This window comes from Scomber japonicus, chromosome 11, assembly GCF_027409825.1.
Source record: "Scomber japonicus isolate fScoJap1 chromosome 11, fScoJap1.pri, whole genome shotgun sequence".
Classification (NCBI taxonomy): Eukaryota; Metazoa; Chordata; class Actinopteri; order Scombriformes; family Scombridae; genus Scomber; species Scomber japonicus.
Genome location: NC_070588.1, coordinates 23,939,962 through 23,958,856, shown reverse-complemented (window position 1 = coordinate 23,958,856; position 18,895 = coordinate 23,939,962). Strand labels below are relative to the sequence as shown.

The window sequence follows — 18,895 nt, the reverse complement described above, 5'->3', positions numbered from 1 at the left end:
CTAGCTGCTTAACAGTTGCATGTCACACAAAGCAGGTTAATGAATGTGTTGGATGTTTTAAACCCTGTACAGCTTGTTTTCACAGTACATATTCAACACTTGAGGGGCTTAGTTTTGCTTGGTGCTATTAAGCTGGATAAGTGTCAGGTCAAAAGATAATGAACCAGCTGTGTTTTAGTTGCATCAATATTATAAGACTAATAAAATAATAATTCTGAATAAGTACAAAAAGCTTCAGATGTAAATAAAGACAGTTTTTTGTTTATTGACGCATAAAACATCCTTCAAACAATAAACCCATTTTCAAGGGAAGGTCTCTGTACAATGCTTACTAAGCAGTTTTATTTATATAGAAAATGTATGAGGGGCCGTGCTCAAAATCACAAGGCTCCTTCAAATTTAATGGCAGGTACTCTGGAAAAAAAATTACAGCATTCCATCAACAAATATTTTTCAAGCAATAAATATGCATTTTATAAATAATGTAAATTTACATCAAAATAAAAAAGAAAAAAAAAGAAACACAAATTAAAGTTCACTCTTTTTGTCTCTGTGCAACCCTTTTTCTCTGTGACTTGGCTGTTTGTCTACAAATGATTTTCCTCCCGCCCCAAGTAACCAAAGACTCGTCGTAGTTCCAGCTAAATAAAGGTTTCACTGATTTAAAAAACAAAAAAGAAGAAAGAGATAAAGTAAAAGAAAAAGAAAAAAATGGGGCAATGTTTGCAAAAATGTGTCACTCAACTTTTCACATTACAAAATTTTTTTAAAATCTTGTTTTCCTGACCAAGGATTTGTCTACCTAACATACAAAAAGACCAGCTATACTAATCACTCATCTCATGGAGGGGAGGAAACAAAAGCTTTTGTATCAACCCGCGAACAGAATACGAAAAAAAAAAGAAAAAAAGGAAAAAAGAAAACCATGAAGTCAGTAGTCTTTGTGTGACGATGTTGCCAGTTAAAACATAATATGTACAAAACTTTCTTTCATCATTTTAATGTGGGATCGTATGTGTGTGTATGTGTTTTCTAGTGAAGTCCAGCTGAGCCAGCAGTAGAACAGTCTGGGTCATGGTGACAGGAGGAGCTGCCGTCACCCTCCAGTCCACTGGGGGGAGGCACGCCACTCTGGGCAGGTTGCATAGACACACAGCTTTCACGCAGCTGCCTTATGGGGATAGCTACAGAGCGCAGTTGGAGGACTGTCGGCTTACTTCCTGAATATCAGAAAAAAACACAAAAAAAAAAAACGAACAAGGGTTTCCGGAGAGTTTTTGATTAAGTCCGTTGTGGTTCAAACTGTCCTCAGAACAACAGAATGTTACCATCAAGAGGAGGAAGGCAAGGGACTCGCCTGCGGAGAGAAAACACAAGACTCCTAAAACATGACTGGTTCTGACATTAAAAGTGGAAAAAAGTTAACTTGGGTCTGAATAGGACTGGTAGTGCTGGTGGGTTTGTGGCTCATACTTACAAGTGTGAACTGGTCATAAACCTGCATGAGGTCATCTATCTTGTACTGCTCTAACACCACAAAGTTGTCCAGGTTAGCGTTGCCTCTTCGTGCGCAGTCCTGGCAGTGCACTACGTATGTTTTCCTGCTGTTGCTCTCGCTGGTTACAAACAGCAAGTCAAACACCTCCACCTGAGAGCAAGAGGTAGATGTAAAAAAAAAAAAAAAGTGTGAATGGAGTAAGAAAAGCTCTGGTCACGTGACAAGCCTGCAGCAGGAAGAATCTAAGGTGAGGTTGAGTCAACGGGTGCTTACCTCGCAGATACTGCAGTAGTGTGCCGGTTCATTCTGGGTCCTCCCGTGCCATACCAGCTCCTTCCCAGCAGCCAACAGCAGCTCCCGTTGCATCTGACATTGCTTCAGAGTGCGCAGCAGACAATACCTAACACACACACACACACACACACACACACACACACAGTGGATGAGTTCAATGTGACACACAAAAACACAATGCACACAGTTTATAATTCCTTAATCGATTAATCTGTTGATGATTTTCTCAATTAATTGAATAAGTCATTGAGTCTATCAAATGTCAATGACAATTTGTTTCCTAAAGTTCAAGATGTGACCTATAATGTCTTGTGTTATCCCAGTCCACAACCCAAAGACATTCAGTTAACTATCACAGAAGACTGAGGAAACAAAGCTGGAACCAGAGAATTGTCTAAAGCTATCAATCTGTTACCAAAATATCATGGATCAATCATTGCAGCTGTACCCCCGTTAGAAAGTAGGTTTTTATAGAAACAGCGACTTCCTTACTTGATCATCTCAAAGAGCTTGTGGTCCGACACTTTGATGTTCCTCGCCATGTTCCAGGAGAGGTGGATCATGGGGACGATGGATTTCACACTCTGCAGTTTGTTCCATTCGTAGCGCTCCACTGCCAGCTTGTACTGATGGGCTGAAAGACAGAAACACAGAACAACTCTGGATCAGTGTTCCTCTATCGGAGGTTTAATGAGCATACAGACTCTCTGTTAGCAACACTTTCGCATGCAGATGGCTCCCGCTTACAGCTGGCCACTGTCCTGACAATTTGGGATTATTGTATTTCTCTCAGCGGACGGCACAAATAATAAGCATTAAACGTTTCCTCTGCGAGACTGTGCTAAACCTCTCATCTCATGCACGTTCTCACCTGTGAGGGGTCCGACATTCCACGCGATGTTGTTGCACCAGCCGATGGCCTGAACCCAGTGGATGGTGCCTGTGTTGAGCCACACCAGGTCCCCGGGACGCTGGATGAAGCGATAAACAGGCACGTTGGTCTCATACAGGTCCTCCAGGTTGGGCCACCAGGAACCCATCAGGAAGTTGATGTTGTTCCTGTAAAAGAAACACACGCAGAGCTATCAGTGTTAACTCTGAGGATACAAATATAAGCTATGAAGAATGTTTCATTTCAAGCAACGTACTTTTCACAGAAGTCGTTGATGACGCCCCAGTACGGTTCAGGCACGGCAAACCACTCGCAGTCGCCAGGACCAATGTTGATGTTGACTGAACAGAAGTTATTGTTCTCTTGGTGACCTGCGAAGGAAATGATATATTTAATAAACACACTGACAAATAAAAACCCACAGACACAGTAGTTATAATGATTGTGTCCATGTGTACCTGGTGTCCTGCTCCCTGGCACCTTCATGTAGAGCTGGACCGTGTTCATGCCCAGGATGGTGTGTCCCACGTGGCTGAGCAGGTTGCCGGCTGAAACCACCCGAGAAAAGGCCGGCAGCTTACTCAACTCCTGAAGCTGCTGTTTCCACCTGTGCACACACAAAGTTACATGCAGCATGAGACAATAAACAGACAACTAATGTTTTCCTTCATCACCCAGCCAAACATGACATTATTTGGGGTGATATATATTAAAACAGTTTCACTTACTTCTTTTCATCGGAGAGGTCGATGTTGGTGCCAAACTTGAGGTGTCTGAATGGACCTTTCCTCCGCCGCATTAGACTGACATGAGAGAACATCGCTGGTTACTATCAGGAAATTAACTCACTTTCACACAATCTGAGAGATGAGATGGGAGAAAACGGAAAGGCAAAGAACACTCACCTGTCTGATGAACCTGCTTCTGCCTCCACCTCCTTCTTCTTCTCATTCTCCTCCTGCCACATGATTTAAGATCAAACAACACATAAGACAAAAAGTCTGTAGCTAAAAGTTAGCTGAAAGTAATTAAATAAAGTCTGACCAAACTACAATATTCTATATAACAAAAACAATAACAATTAAAATGCAGTCAATAACTGATCAAATATTTATCAACACATCTGTCTGCACTGCTGCATGGATAAAATCTAATAAAGAGATATTCTCCAGCCTGGTGCACTGCCCAATTTTTATCTTTCAGAAGTGTGTGTGTGTGTGTGTGTGTGTGTGTGTGTATCCATCTCCCACTGACCCGCAGAGACTCTTGAAAGGAGGAGGCCTGGTACTGGGCGTATTTCATGATGGTGGTGTGGGAGCGGCTGCTCTCGCAGCGCCACATCTTCCTGCTGCCACTGGGGTCCCAGTTTTCATCAGTGGGCTGAGCCAACTGGGTCCGCACTTCCACCAGATGGTCTGGATTTGCCTCCACCAGCGTCTTGGTCGAGAACAAGCCCAAGTCTGTGCGTGTATGAGGAGAAGGAAGACAGCAGCAGGGTAGTTAGTGGAAAGTCAAATATCATGTTTAAAACAACATCTACCTAAAATGTAAAAAAGATTATGATTTTATTAATTTTTTTATTTGTATAAATGTATCAAAATATTTTGTTGTATATTGCATCATATAGTGCTCTGATGACTGAAGGAGAACAGGATGGGATTTGTCCTCCTCACTAACAGTCAGTAAAAAGGGGAGCGGGTCATATGGGTGCAGGCTGTGTGTGAGTGGGGTACAATGTCTACACAACTTCTTTATGAATGAGCAGTAAACTATCTGTCAGATCAGAGCATTACATAATTGTGACAGGAGAGCTGATGTTAAGTTTTCTCCAACATGTGCAGTAACATTTCCCACTTGCAGGTGGTGCTGTTGCCATACATGTCAAAATTCATCCACAGAACACACTCCTTCACATGATTACAGAGACACACCCACAAAGCCACGTGAGACTGCAAGAGACAGAAACATCAGCCATGCATACGGCTGCTGTCACTTACACATGTCTGTAAATTAATAAATAAAAACAGACTCGGACTCCTGAAATATAAAAAGTCTGTAACATGTTTCAGCTAAGAGGAGTGCATGTTCTTGTGCAGGTGTGGTTGCAGACTCTCACCTAGTTTGAGTGCTCCAGCCAGTCCTCTGATGACGGTGACTGGGTTGGCTGCGTTGGTGCAGAACTGATGGAGAGGAGGGAAGAAGGCGTCCCGCTTGTTTTCTAGCTGTATTTGGGAAAAAGAGACACAGAAGCAGTCAGGGGGGAGGTGAACCGACACCGGACTTATCGTGAGAATCGACACATTAAAAAGAAGAAGCGGACTAGTGTTTGTATTTGTTGCTGTTGCCGAGATACTGTTGCTCTTAACATTGGCCACAACAATATCAGTAGTACTTCTCCTTCTATGGTGTTAGTTGTAGTTGTACGCACATAAATACTGGGCGTCGGTGGGTTGAGCTTCTCCTTTGGCAGTGGAGGGGAGGGTGTGTGAGGGGGTCGTGGAGGGGGACACTTGTCCAGGATGATGCTGCTCGTCGACAGGCCGTTCTTCCCCAGGTTTCTGCAGCCGGAGCAAAAAGGAGAGGAGATGAGTCAATTTATCAGCTTGAGTATTAGCAAGCGTTGATGTGCAACATTATGTAGTATTATATATAAGATAAAAAAGAGCATTTACAAGCAACACTACAGTTCACACTTTGACACATGCAGCCTCATCACTTCTGTGCGACACAAAACTATGTTACTTCATTCCAGCTGACATCAACAGAACTCGCAATCAAATATACAGCAGCCTCACTTTTGGACATCTGAGGTCATATTTGAGGAGCACACTGAGAAAGAAGCTAGCTTACCAAGTGTTTGATCTTTTTTTTAACAAAGCTGTAGCAGTAATACATATATAGCATGTTTTTTTGTTAAATCATTTGAACTACTGATGCCTGATCATTCCACTTTCAGTCCTTTGTTAATTATTAACTACTGCTCTATGCCAGTAGAGAGAGGAGAAGACTGTTTTTTTAATATCCATGGCCATCACTCCTTCAACTGGTGATAGCTGATATCTTTGGCATTACTTACTTGGTAAATTAAAGGTTGAAATAAATACAAAGATATACATTAGGTCTACAAATCAGCATGATTCAACTGGCTTATGAAGCATGCCAGTGAGCTAGGATAGAGAAGTTCTGACCAATGAAAGTACAGCAGGCAGGAACTCCCACCTTTTGCAAACCAACAACATGATGTGGTTCATATTTGTAGCAGTTTGTTAACAAGTGAAACCAGACACAAACAAACTTTACAGCCCCTTTTTTTTTTAAAATTAACCAGACTGATTTAAGTGTCAGTACTGGATTTTATTTGGATGTAACAGCTTGTTACGGTGCTCTGCTGACACATCTGCAGCAGTGGCAGATAATCGTAGCTGTCACACATTCCTGATATGTCCAACGCAGAGTTACAAACAGAAGGCTGATGTGAATGTTTTTTTCTGACAATTATAATGGTCTAAATGATGTGATGTGAACACGGGATAGGAGGACTGGCCTCTAGCTCTCTTGGGTGGAAAACACATAATGGTACATCCCCTATATAAGGTGTTGGTGTTGTAAAGTGACAGGAGCAATATTACAGCATTACAAGGATCCCCACACCTTTAAAAATCATAGGTAGGCACTCACAACATACTCAGCAAATCTGTGTCTGACATTAGCCTCCTCATAATCCTATTAGTCATCATAATGCTGCAGTGAAAAATACCTATTAATATGGACTTTAAAGACACAAATTGGCAGTTTGTATCCAAATAAGTGGATGAATAACACCAGCATGCGGTGTGGGGTCAAAATGTCGTGACATTTCCCAAAAGAAGCTGAGAATCAACATGTTACTCACTTTTACACATGATTTCACATCTCAATGTGTCTGCTGTTGCTCTGCTGCCACAATCACTTAGGGTCATGTGGTGTCACCTTTTTCAATGAACAATGAGCTGGTGAATGCCCACAGCTCATTCAAAAATTAGTCTACAACACAGCTGATTGGTTAACTGACTCGATTACATTACTAGCTGTTTACAGCAAATAAATTAAAACCAGGTCTCCAACATACAATTACCGTCACAATCAAATCTCAGAGGTCTGAAACTACAGGAACTTTGCTTTCTAAATAATTGCTTGCCTAACATATTATATCTGAACCCACTTGGGAAGAAGACATTTTAATCACCAAATTAATGACTTTAAAGATGTAAAATGACCAAAATTGTTCTGGCGTTAAAGGTATCACTGTATTATTGCTCCCCAACATATTCATTCTTACACAGTGTCACACACACACACACACACACACACACACACACACACACACACAAAAGAAGAATTGAAATAGCACAACGCAACCATAGTTTAACTAGAGTTAACTGAGGCCTGTAGGCTTCTTACCTGCATGCTTTGAGCACTTCACTGGAGCTGGGATAGATGGAAACCGAGGACCAGGGTGTCAAACCGGCAGCGATTGTGTGTCTATGAGTTCCTGCAGAAGGCTCTACCTTCATTGGGCTCTGGGAGTCCTCCGGCCCCTTCCCGTTGACAGTGGGCCGACTGTTGGTGTTGGACGGGCTGTTAAGGCAGGAGAGGCTGTTGGTGGCGTGTGGGTCTGCTGAGCGGGGAGAGGGTGTAGCAGTGGCTGAAAGTGGCGAGGATGCCGACGAGTGCTCTGTAACTGGTTTGGCAGCACCGTGGAGACCCGGGTGGACGTTGTTGATTTTCTCTGAGGAAGGCCCTCCATGGTTACTACAGTTATTGTTATCGTCATTACTGGTTGTATTGGCTTTTCCCTTTAGCAAGGCTGAGAGCTGAGGATTGTCTGAACTAAGCACGCCGGGGGCGGGAGAGCCAGGCTGAGACAGGGTAGCAGAGCTGTCCGTCACCCGCGGTTGGACGTGATTAGTCAATCCCTGTGCGGGTGTGGTGCCGGGACTTAGGGGTGTCCCTGCGGAATGCCTGGCGGTGGCCTCAGGACCTGATGGCAAAGTGGCAGCAGCGCCACTGCTGCCATTGTTGCCCCCTGAAGGCGTGGTGTCTTTGGTGTGGACCCCTGAGGTAGTAGCGGAGTGGGGGGGTGAGGACAAGTGGTTGGGTGTGGACTGGGGAGAGGTGGGGGACAAAGAGGAGGCTGAGGAGGAGGCAGTGCAGGGCCCAGAAGAATGTCCAACCTGATTCAGAATGCCAGAGGAAGAAAAAGAGGTCTGAGGGGAGGAGGAGGAAGAGAAAGGGGGTTCTCCATTGGGACCTGCCGAATGTGAACCTGGACCTTTTTGAAGCCCCTGAACAGAGAGAGAGAGAGAGAGACAAGAAAATACATTCTTAAAAATACACAATACATTAAACAATCAAAAAACAGCACACCATATAATTTCAACTATCACAAAAAAAAGGAATGCAAGAAAATTCAGAGCACAGGACGGCAAAAAAAAAGGAAATAGAAGGTTGTAACCATGGAAGTGTCAGAGGAGCCGCTGGGATACCTGAGTCGTAGTGTTGCGTTGTTGGCTCCTCCATGTCTCGTCTGCATGACTGGGACTACTGGTAGTGCTGCTGGTGCTGGGGTGACTGGCGGCTGTGCAGTTGTGAGGTAGAGAGTTCTGCTGCGGGTAAGGCACGTTTCCGTTGCTCGTGCCGCCACCTCCCAGTCCCAGGGTGTGATTTTTGCCCAGAGAGCCCGTGTCCTGGTGCCCCAGCGGCGCCGACGAAGGACTCGAAGAACAGGATCCGTTGGCTGTGGGCTGGGTGACACACGGGGGTCGGATGGCTGTGTGATTCAGAGGGGAGGTGCGCGAGAGGCCAGCGTGGTTGTGAGAGGACTCAGCCGAAGGACCGTTGGGAAGGCTCGGCCGTGGCTGGCCACCCGCTGCTGCCTGCTGCCTCATCTGACACAGAGAAAAGGAGCAAACATCAGGATCCATCAGGAGAAACTCTCTCTCTAAACATGTCACATTAGGTTGTTACATCATTGCAGTGTAGCTGAACTGTTAGTGTGCAGCAGTGGTTCTCATCACAACTCATTGTATTGCTACATCAGTACAAGTGAACTTTTCAGATAAAAAGAAGCATCACATAGCAGATGCATTTATGTATAATGATAGTTGGGTATAATCAAAGTTGCGTGTGTGTACCTGCTGCTGATGTTGCTGCATGAGGGAGAACTGATTCTCCAGCTGCTCCAGCATCTGCACCTGGAGGGGCTTGAGGTTAGCTTGGTTGGTCCGCAAGTGATCCAGGAGCTGCACATATCAGCACATTTTTAGGTTATTTACAGAAGCTCAAAATCATGTTTAAACTATCAGTTAAACAAATCCTACATAATATGTTTGCACAGAAAAGAAATGGCTTCGAACCTAAAGCCAAAAAGCCAGATGTGAGCCTCATGTTTGGTCTTGTTTACACTCCTTTACATATACTGTACACATCAGCATGACATATGGTGTATAGACATTTTTGATTTGGCACATCTGTGAAGAGGCTCAAAAGAGTTTAACTTGGTATTTAAGAATCAACTTTACCAAGGACACACATGCATTTTTTTTTAGCTTACTGATGATCTGTCCATCAGGCTCACTCATACAGATTGTGCTTGTATTTTTGAAGTGAAGCTTTCAGCATGTTTTGTTTCAATGTACCTACATCTGCTGACACTTCCCTTTTCATATCAAGGTGGAGTTTAACTTGTGATGTCCAGTTTATAGCAGGCTCCATTGTTGTTGCCTTATGATCAAAAATCTCCAAAACAATAGAAACCTAAGCTAACAAATCAGTTCTTTTCACAGGCTACATGTTTATTCTCTGTTGCTACGCTATCACATATACTGGGTAGAAGACGAGCTTCAGGGGTGAAATCATGCATTTTATTTCTGGTAGTGATTTTTTTAGTTTACAAGACATGAGAGGTTTCCTACCTGAAGCTTCTGTGGCGTTAGGTACCAGCTGGGAATCTGCTGTTGATTGGGACTGTTTGCCCATGAATCTGCAGCACCCTGTATGCAAAACAGAAAGAATAAGAAAATCTGTATCCACAGTTCGCCCTCTCTATTTCCCAGCAGATCAGTAATGTTAATGTTGTTAGCAGTACCTTTGCTGGGCTGGCAGTGCGTTTCCTTTTGGCAGGACTGGCCTGTGGGTCTGTGTGATTGCTGGCGGCCTGGCCTCCCTCCCCCTTACAGGCCTAAAAACCCAGCACAGGGACATTACTTTGTGTTTTTTCTTCTCTTCAACAAAACTACAGTTCAAAATGAGCACTGATCGCATGAAAAACACAATCATGAACCCAAACTCTTCTGCACAATGCCATCAAATACACTGACTACATTTACATGCACATCAAATTGAGCATTTAAATAATGCACGTGTGGCAATACTCCAATTAAAATATGGTTTGTCTTAACACCTTAATCTAACTGGCAGTTATTGATTAAGGTCATAATCAGAGTATTCATGCTGTGATTATGGAACAATGCAACATTAGTTGCATTAGTGGAGGGTTGTTTAGACATGCAGACCACATATTCTGATCCCTCCAGAGTTTTCACTGGTTGTTGATCATTTCCCTCCCTCCCTGAGACGGGTCACATCATTAATAAAGTCTACACATAACAGCAGATTACATTTAATCACTCACACCTTAAACTTCAATACTGGTGCAAGTAGAAGTCACCTAAAATCTGTTGTTCTTGGAGTTACTTTTAGGGAAAAACACAGCACGTGCTAATGATGGAAGTGATGTTAATCCAACAGAGGATGATGTCAGTGTTGAAGGTTGTAATACACAAAACTGCATGAAAACAGATTAGATGTGTAAAAAAACAAACAAATATGTGTTGATGGTGGTGTGAGGTCAGCCTGTATAACTAATGTGCATGGCTGAGATGTGTCTAATTTTCATAGAGAGGGATGTGACCAGCTGCTCCAGTATTAACCCATTTGTAAAAACTGGAGATATAATTGTCAAATACATGACACAAGGATGCATGCATTTACACTACTTAATATACTGTATCCATTTAACATGCAGCATATTCAGTCTTGCATTTTGCCAAGTATGTTGCAATGACATTTCTGCATTAAGGATTAAAGTTGTGGGACATAATGAGTTCCTTAAAGTGTTGCTTAAATCACTTTTACACTTGTCACTTGACTCAGAGGGTTAAATAATATGGTCTATTTGGTATAAAACATCTTAGCTTTTATATTCCTCATGAATGTATTTGTTCAAGTAGTTTCCCAAAGGCTGAGTCTCTGGTATAAGCTGGGTCTCACCTGCTGTGCCTGTGCAGTGTTCAAGGCCCCCTGCCTGGACGTGAGCTCAGCAGGAATGGGTAGGCTCCATGCCTCCTCAATACTAGGAAGCATTTTACTCTTATTCTGCAGACTACCTGGCTGTAGGTTACACAATTGAGCCTAGGAGAAATTGTTTAAGACACATACTTTTAGTGCTTAACTTGAGTCCAACAAGACAAGCACTAACACAGACTACTCGTCACCCGAAGGTGGCGTTTCAGGTAAGCGTATACAGAATATAAAAAAGAAAAAAAAAAGGTTCAATGCCATGAAGGTATGCTTTACAATTACAAGTGAGGAAAACAAATGTGCTTAAACACAGCAATATGAATTATTATTCATATCTCAGTGGTCAAATAAATCAAAATGACAAAAAGCACAATCTGCATTTTTTTTTCTTTAAAAAGCCGATTGCTTTGGAAATGCTTGGCAATAAAAAACACACGGCACTTCAGTACACACACGCACCAAAATACTCCACGACATCTAAACAGACAAGGTTGCTTGGTGCTATGACTCATCAAAATGCCGGCCCCTACCTGCAGCAGTTTGATGCGTTGTGTGAGTGCAGCAGTGTTGAGGCAAGTCTTGCTGCGCGTAGCATTGATGTAGCATTTGATAGCGTCGTGCGGCTGGCCGCAGGATTCGTAGAGGGTGCCCAGGTCCATCCAGGCAGCGGAGTGGTTGTGGTCCAGTTGAACAGCACAGATGTAAGCCTGCAGCGCGTCCATAGGCTGGTTCTGCTGCTGGTAGAGCACCCTGGAGGAAAAAGCAAGGAGGGCGGGTGATACTCTTGCCGACCCTTTCAGGATTTTAAGCCCTTAAAAGTCTGTGCCATCCCAACTCTCACTTACTCTCAGAGGACACAACCCACACTTCGACATCAAGCTAAAAACCCTCTCTGCTCATGTTTTGCTCTGTGATCCACCTCTCCCTTCGTCCTCTGTCGCACTCAAGTTGCGCTCCAGTTTCTCCATGAGGCATTCTGACTGTCACTGAACCCCTCAGAGCACAAGCCGCCCTTCAACTGATGAACCAACTATTCCTCCCCTTTCTCAGAAACTTAGATATTATATTTCATTAAGCAAGACATGTTATTGACACCTCTCAGTATAACAAGGCAGTGCCCAGTTCTGCTCTTACCCTATGGAGCACCAGGTGTCAGCACTGGCCTCCGACTTATCAATGGACTGACGGTAGGAGATGAAGGCATCCTGCACCTTCCCAATACTGGAGTAGCACCTGGAGGAGAAGACATGGACAAAGAATCAATTCATCTGTAAATGTATCTATTTATACAATTCTTTTCTTCATCATTTGCATGTGTTTTGTGCATTTTCCCATTAGTTGCAGTGTGGAAAAAAACAAACACCAGAACATTTGTTAAATTAAAAAAAAAAAAAAAGCATTCTGAAAAGGCTCATTTGAAGTTGCCTGCACAGCACGCTTATGTGCATGAACCGATTAGCCTCCAACTGCTTTGATCAGTTGGAGGCTAATGGATGTTACAGATATAGCTTTAAGGCTACAGCTAACAGTGGAGTGATGTAACTATAAGGAGTGTTAAGTGATAAGAAATTCACAATGAGTTCACACATACAATACCAGTCAAAAGTTTGGACACGTCTTCCCATTCACATCAATGAGAAAGTGTGTCCAAACCTTTGACTGGTACTGTATATAAGACAAATGTTAAAAATTCTGCCACGTTAATAGGATTAAAAAAAATGTCTTTACACTCTGAACAGAGTCGACATGGACATTTTGTGTGTGTGTGTGTGTGTGTGTGTCTCTGTGTGGGGGGGGGGGGGTTAGCTCCAACACCTGCTATTTGCCTTCATGAGGAACCGAACTCAACGGCACAGAAAGATAATTGGTGTGAAGCCCGTGCCTACAAACGCATTAATCACTACATTCACATCATATCAAGCTCAAGTAGCCACAGACACCAGCAGATGGTTTTGAAGGTAAAACAAACATCATAATCAGTACTAAAGGTCAGAGGCTAGCCTCTAAAACAAAAAAACAAAACAAAACAAACATTCACGCCCTTGTTTGTCTTACCTGCCGAGAAAGTACCAGGACTGGCCAGAGTTCGGGTCTGCTTCTAGAGACTTCTGCAGACACTGGATGGCATAGCTGTCCTTGGTGCCTTTATCCCCCAGCTGCTCCACCGTGTGATGCATCCAGCCTGGAAGAGCACAGGGTAAGATTTCAGGGCTCAAACAAAGCTGGTAGAACTAACTGGTTTTTGCTCTTATATTTAAAAGCTAAATTAGCACCAGTACTGAGCGGTTTCTATTATGTGAACTGGATTCAGAGCAGTGTGGAGGGAGTTGAATCACGTGGAAAGGCTAATGTCAAGTATCTGAACCCACAGACACCATTAGGCAAAGAAAAAGGTGAGTCCACTGTCTGATTTGTACATAGAGGAGTCTCAAACTAAACAAATGGCTTGTCCTTGCAAAGCTCCCCAATGAAAGAGGAAGGGGAGGAAAGAAGCAGACAAAGAGGAGGGGGAAGGGGGGGTCTTCCTCTCTCTCACACACACACACACACACATACACACACTTACTTCAAAAGGTCTCACATGAGGCACCCTTTTCAAACAACTCCTCCCTATGCAGACACACCCAAAGCACACAAGGTAGAGATGGGCAATTTACAGCAAAATGCATTATCTCTCTCAGGAAAGACGTTTGCAATGCAGTTTGCGGACCTCCCCGCTTCATCTCCTACACACCTGTGGCAAGCTCCGCGGGTCACCATGACAACCTCGGCAGGCTAGACTGGGAATGATTTTTTACAACTGGGTGAGCGGGTGGGGGGCGTGGGGTGGCTGTCTACACTGTGGCTGGGAGGAAAATGCAAATCTCTCCACGTTTGCAAAGGGTAATGGTCTTGGAAAATGTTCTTCTGACATTCTCACTGTAAACCTGTAGATAGAGTTAAAGCTTTATTAACAAAGCACCATGAAAAGGAAACCAAATCAACCAATCTGTTTTATTCATACCATTTTAAAAGATGGCTACAAATAATACAAAGTGACTGAATCACGTCGAATGATTTATATACATTCTACATGGTTGCATTTGTATGCCATATAAATACTGAATGCTACACTCTCTTGCACTTGACTGCTCTTCTACATATTGGACTTGTTTAGTACTTGTTCTGCAATGGACACCATATAATCATTCTGTCGTGTAGGCTGTGTAAAATCAACAGTACACCTCAAGAAATGTAAAGTCAATGTATCTGCCTGTAGTAAATGCAGAGATAAGAGGAAGATAATGAAACTGTCAATACTGCCTCCCATTGTCTTGTCTTTTTTTTTGGTTTGCTTTTTGGGGGGGCTTTTTTGCCTTTATTGGATAGTTTGTGGCAGAGAGGCTGATAGGAAACAAGGGGGGAGAGAGAAAAATGGGTATGACATGCAACAAAGGGCTCAAACCAGGGACATTGCGAGTATATGGCATGTGCTGTAAGCAGTCAGCTATGAGGACACTTGTCAGCTATTCAGCCTTTAAAATGTTTGGTTTTCCCAGTTTAACCTGCAAGATGAAGGCTCTGAAATCGGGTCCAAAGCATCTTCTGATGTCTCTACTGCAAAAATGCACAGTGGCACCAAATCATCTGTGAAGCAGCCAAGAATTACAGTTGTCTCATGAAGAAAAGGTCTGAAAAACGCTAACTGCCAGAGAGAATCATTTTGACCACTTTGCAGTGTGTGACTGATAAACACGCTACATAAATGCATACATACATTCTGCTTTAACGGGTTAATCTCAGTTGTCATGGCGACATGTCGTAGCACATTTGCATTAACTTGAACACTTATCAGATTTTTTTCTTAGCACTTCACGTGGTGCCACCTGTCACTGTGTATCACTGTAATGAATGTCTTCTCGGGTTGAAACTCGTCTGGAAATAGCTTTTTAACACGATCACAAATGATAATGATCTACCAGATGTGTTTAGCTTCCAGCCCTGAAGCACACTGGAGACTTAGTGAAGAAGCAACAAACCTCAAGTAAACCTTTTTTTGCTCAACTCCAGCAAAACAAATGTAAGAATTCCAGTTTTATTTTTGTTGCATTAGCCAATTCAAATTATCCATCTTCCTCTGAGCCACATTATCAGCACAATCTGATTCCTAATGTGCACATCTATCATAGAATAATCAACAAATGAGTTCAGATTTGCAGTTAAACCACTTTTTCCTCCAATCAACATCACAGTAAAACCTTAGAAATCAACTTTAAATGTGTGTACTTGTCATAAAAAACAAAACAAAAAAATTATGTCCAATCATTCAAGTCAGGTGTGTGAAGTTGAATGGATGTTTCTAAATAGTGAGATTTGATCGCAAAGTTATAATATTGACAAAAACTGTTTCCCAAACTCCCTTTCTTAAAGTGCTAATGCGACATAATTTTGCATTTGTGTTGCCAGTGCGTCTCTACACACTGTGGGGGGAAGGGAGTGAGAGAAAACAATGCGCTGTTGCAACAGACACGCTGACACCATCACTTTGAAAAACAGGTACAAAGTAGCTGAAATCTGGTGCAGGAACAAATATCACTGAAATCATGGCACATACCAATGCAATGCCATTACCATACAAAGTAGTTCAAGGTACAGAAATCCTTGAAAAAAAAATTTGAATTACACCAAGTGTAATCAGTTACATGTGGTGACGAGAGTATTAAGAGTAATATATGAGCAAGTGACACTCACCAAGTTGTTGCAGTGTGGTTGCCTTCACCTGTGCAGGAAGATTTTCCGTCTGCAACAGACTTTCATAAGCTTCTTTCGCCGCTCTGTACTTCTTCTGCAGGCAGAATGAGAGGAGGGAGAAAAAAAAACGAAGAGTGAGACAGAGAGGTTGTTTAAGCCAGACAGGAGGGTCAGTGTGTTTTATGGTTCTATCTGGACAGACACAAAGAGTCTAAAGACCTCCTCACACTTGTAATGACCAGCCAGACACACATATACACGGGGGAGGGTCAGAAGACGACAGACCAGACTCAACATGTCTGGCAGCTTCAAGTGTATGTGTGTGTCTGCTGCTGCTTAGGTGTATGAGTGTGTCCCCTGCAGTCCGTGCTTTGTATTTTGGGGAAACCTGAGCTGCATGACCTTAGGTGAGTCCACTGTTTGTTTTAACTTAGCAACCTTATTGACCTTGGGTCTGAAACGATACGTGGAAGTGTGTGTGTGTGCAGAGACTGAATGTTCTCTTATCAGCTTAAACAGTCATCTTAGAAGCAACCCCCCCCCCCCCCCCAGATACACATCTCTACAGACCCGAAAGCTCCAAATGTCCAAGAGTGTGTGTGAGTGCATGTGAGGGTATATGCACGTACACTCACACACACAGTCTGGTCCTGGACTCTTCCTGTCTGTGCACCATAAAAACACCTCAGGGTAAACACTGACACTTGGGTCACATAAATGAGAGAGTCGGTTAGGGGTTCCTTCCTGCTCACACTAATGATTGTCATCGAGCCAGGCATCGTCAAGACAACAAACAAATAAGATATCAAATTTCAACAGATATTTGACTCCCATGATCAACACAACACTGAAGACTCATTAAAACAAAAACCCAAATAAAGACCTAAAATCATAATTAAAAAAAAAAAAAACCAACTACTCCAGAAAAAAAAACATTCTACAATTATGTACAGTTTACAACATCCACAGCTGTGCATGAAATGCTGTTTGGCAGCATAGTGTAAGCACACATTATAACAGCCTAAAGAGAGGACCATGTATTTAAAATGTGTGGGGGAGGGGGGAGCAGATGAAAGCTAAAAAGACACTTTAGACTGCAATTAATTAAATAAAGCATAAATGACAGGTGGTCACGTAGCATGAATTTCAAGTTTCATAGTGTCCTGCGTGCTCTTTCCTCAGAGTGTGCAATACAGCGAGGCAGTGTGAGTTACTGTCTACTGCTTTTCTCCCAGCTATTTTCACAGTTGTGGTTGTCAGGTTCTCCAAGCGTCCCCTTTAAAGAGATCCAAGTAGATTCAGCTCAGTGTCGAATTAATCTAATTACCAACTGTGAGAAAGAAACACCGGCTGTGTGCTGAATGGCTGGAAAGACTCTTATCTTGTTAGTAATGAAGTTAGTAAAGTAATGGAGAAAGTCAAGATGTCACTAGGAGTGATGCACCTGCAGTTAAATATAGTATTGTAACTATAGCAACCATAGCATACTGCGACTATGACATACAGTCAGCTGTTTAACTGTTGGCCAGAGCTACGTTGATGCTTGCCAATAACAGACACCTGCCAGCCAATTAAAATCTCCAAATTTGGTCAGTGTCAAATATTTGAGATGTAAAGCTATCAAATTGTGACTTTTCATGCCGTTACCATGGTGACACAGCAAATTTCATGTTTCATCAATGTTTTGCCATGAAACAAGGAGTTGTTGTAACTCCAATGTACTTCGTCCAATCGTCCCCAAATTTCTCATGCTTGATAAGGAGCCAGGCCTGAACTAATGTACATGTCAATATTGGGTCATAGTGATAGCACCACTTACTGGCAACGGGAAGTTACAGGTGCTGTACTTTTACGATCTTTATCTAGCAGTCTAAACAGATCCACCATGAATTTTGTCAGAAAAGCCTCAAGACCTTGATGATGCTAAATTGTGTCAGTTTTCATTGAATGCTGTTGCCATGGCAAATACAGAAAACTTTGTGGTTTCAACATTAAAAAATAATTATTTCCATTTATGTTTGGTCAAGCGTAACCTGCAGATGTAGTTATCTATATTGCTTGATTATGGCCCCCAGTCTGTGAACTTGCCAGTTTTACTACAGGCTGATTCCCCTCACCTGCTACACTGGGCGGGAATATAAAATAAATGAATTGATAAATACAAACATCAACTCCTTCTTGTGGAGCCGACATAAAAACTATTTTGGCTCTGTACATTTCTGCTGTCATTCTGCCAGGTGAAGACAGTATGGCCAGCCGCTGTCCTCTCAGCTTCAGAGCAGGTGCTGCTGAGAGACGGCTGCTTCTATGATCATGTATGAGATGTATGAATGTTGGAGTCAGTGAGGATTGACTGGAACGCACTAATGCACCGCTCATATCTCGCTTTGGATGTGGATTTCCAGGAGGAATAGGATCATTCTTCCTTCATGTGTAATTAAAATGTCAACTCAATGACAGTAAACAGATCAGTGTGCAACAGCAGCTTCCAGGTCCTCCAACTCAAGCAAAAATGGATATAAGAGGATTAAAAGGGGGAAATTATAGACCTACAAAACATTATGCTTTCATTCACAGGCTTCAGAATCACAGGGTGATAAATGGTGTAACGGAAGAAAAATTCTTTTTTAATCTGTTTCAATATAATATGGTCAAATTAAACAAAATTACATAAAACAGAGGTAAACTAATTCAGTGACTTTAGGCAACAGCATGACCAACTAACCTGTGTGAGGGTCTGTGTGAGTTTCAGTGTCAAGGCAAGATTAATGATCACTCACTAATCTCCGCTCCACTACACAAGATAAATGATTACCAATTTCCTCATACACTTAACCACAGGACCTTGAGAATTTTAAAGATATGATGTGAGCTAAAACAATAAAAGCCCTTTTCCTCAAAAGCACTAATAGGAAAAAAAACCCAACAGAGAAAAGGGGAACACTACTGCATTTTTTTAGAACAAAAAACTAAAAATCTCCAGGAATGTCTGAACAACTGTGAGATACAACATTTAACACAGAAATAGGAATAGACAGCTTACCTGGATCTCATACAAATGAGCAATGTGGAACTGAACTGTGGAGAAAAAAAAGAGAAAAAGAATTAGGGTTAACTTGATAACAAAAAAAAAAAAAAAA

General features: G+C 42.5%; 1 protein-coding gene across 2 annotated transcripts in view; it reads right to left on the bottom strand.

Annotated features, from left to right (window-relative positions):
• Positions 1–235: 235 nt before the first annotated feature.
• kdm6a (lysine (K)-specific demethylase 6A) overlaps positions 236–18,895 on the bottom strand; it is a 38,644-nt gene continuing 19,984 nt past the window's right edge. Inside the window, exons 8-30 of one of the 2 annotated variants that reach the window (XM_053329275.1) lie at positions 18,799–18,833; positions 15,756–15,849; positions 13,080–13,206; positions 12,159–12,257; positions 11,555–11,774; positions 10,995–11,135; positions 9,811–9,903; positions 9,638–9,715; positions 8,858–8,965; positions 8,210–8,611; positions 7,125–8,008; positions 5,113–5,242; positions 4,801–4,906; positions 3,939–4,144; positions 3,590–3,642; positions 3,413–3,487; positions 3,143–3,291; positions 2,941–3,055; positions 2,664–2,851; positions 2,285–2,426; positions 1,772–1,898; positions 1,478–1,648; positions 236–1,357 (exon numbers count right to left, since the gene is read on the bottom strand). In XM_053329275.1, coding sequence (XP_053185250.1) covers positions 1,331–1,357; positions 1,478–1,648; positions 1,772–1,898; positions 2,285–2,426; positions 2,664–2,851; positions 2,941–3,055; positions 3,143–3,291; positions 3,413–3,487; positions 3,590–3,642; positions 3,939–4,144; positions 4,801–4,906; positions 5,113–5,242; positions 7,125–8,008; positions 8,210–8,611; positions 8,858–8,965; positions 9,638–9,715; positions 9,811–9,903; positions 10,995–11,135; positions 11,555–11,774; positions 12,159–12,257; positions 13,080–13,206; positions 15,756–15,849; positions 18,799–18,833 — 3,770 coding nt within the window. In that variant the 3' untranslated portion in view covers positions 236–1,330. The remainder of the gene's footprint in view (positions 1,358–1,477; positions 1,649–1,771; positions 1,899–2,284; positions 2,427–2,663; positions 2,852–2,940; positions 3,056–3,142; positions 3,292–3,412; positions 3,488–3,589; positions 3,643–3,938; positions 4,145–4,800; positions 4,907–5,112; positions 5,243–7,124; positions 8,009–8,209; positions 8,612–8,857; positions 8,966–9,637; positions 9,716–9,810; positions 9,904–10,994; positions 11,136–11,554; positions 11,775–12,158; positions 12,258–13,079; positions 13,207–15,755; positions 15,850–18,798; positions 18,834–18,895) is intronic. The other variant, XM_053329274.1, reaches the window with a different exon arrangement.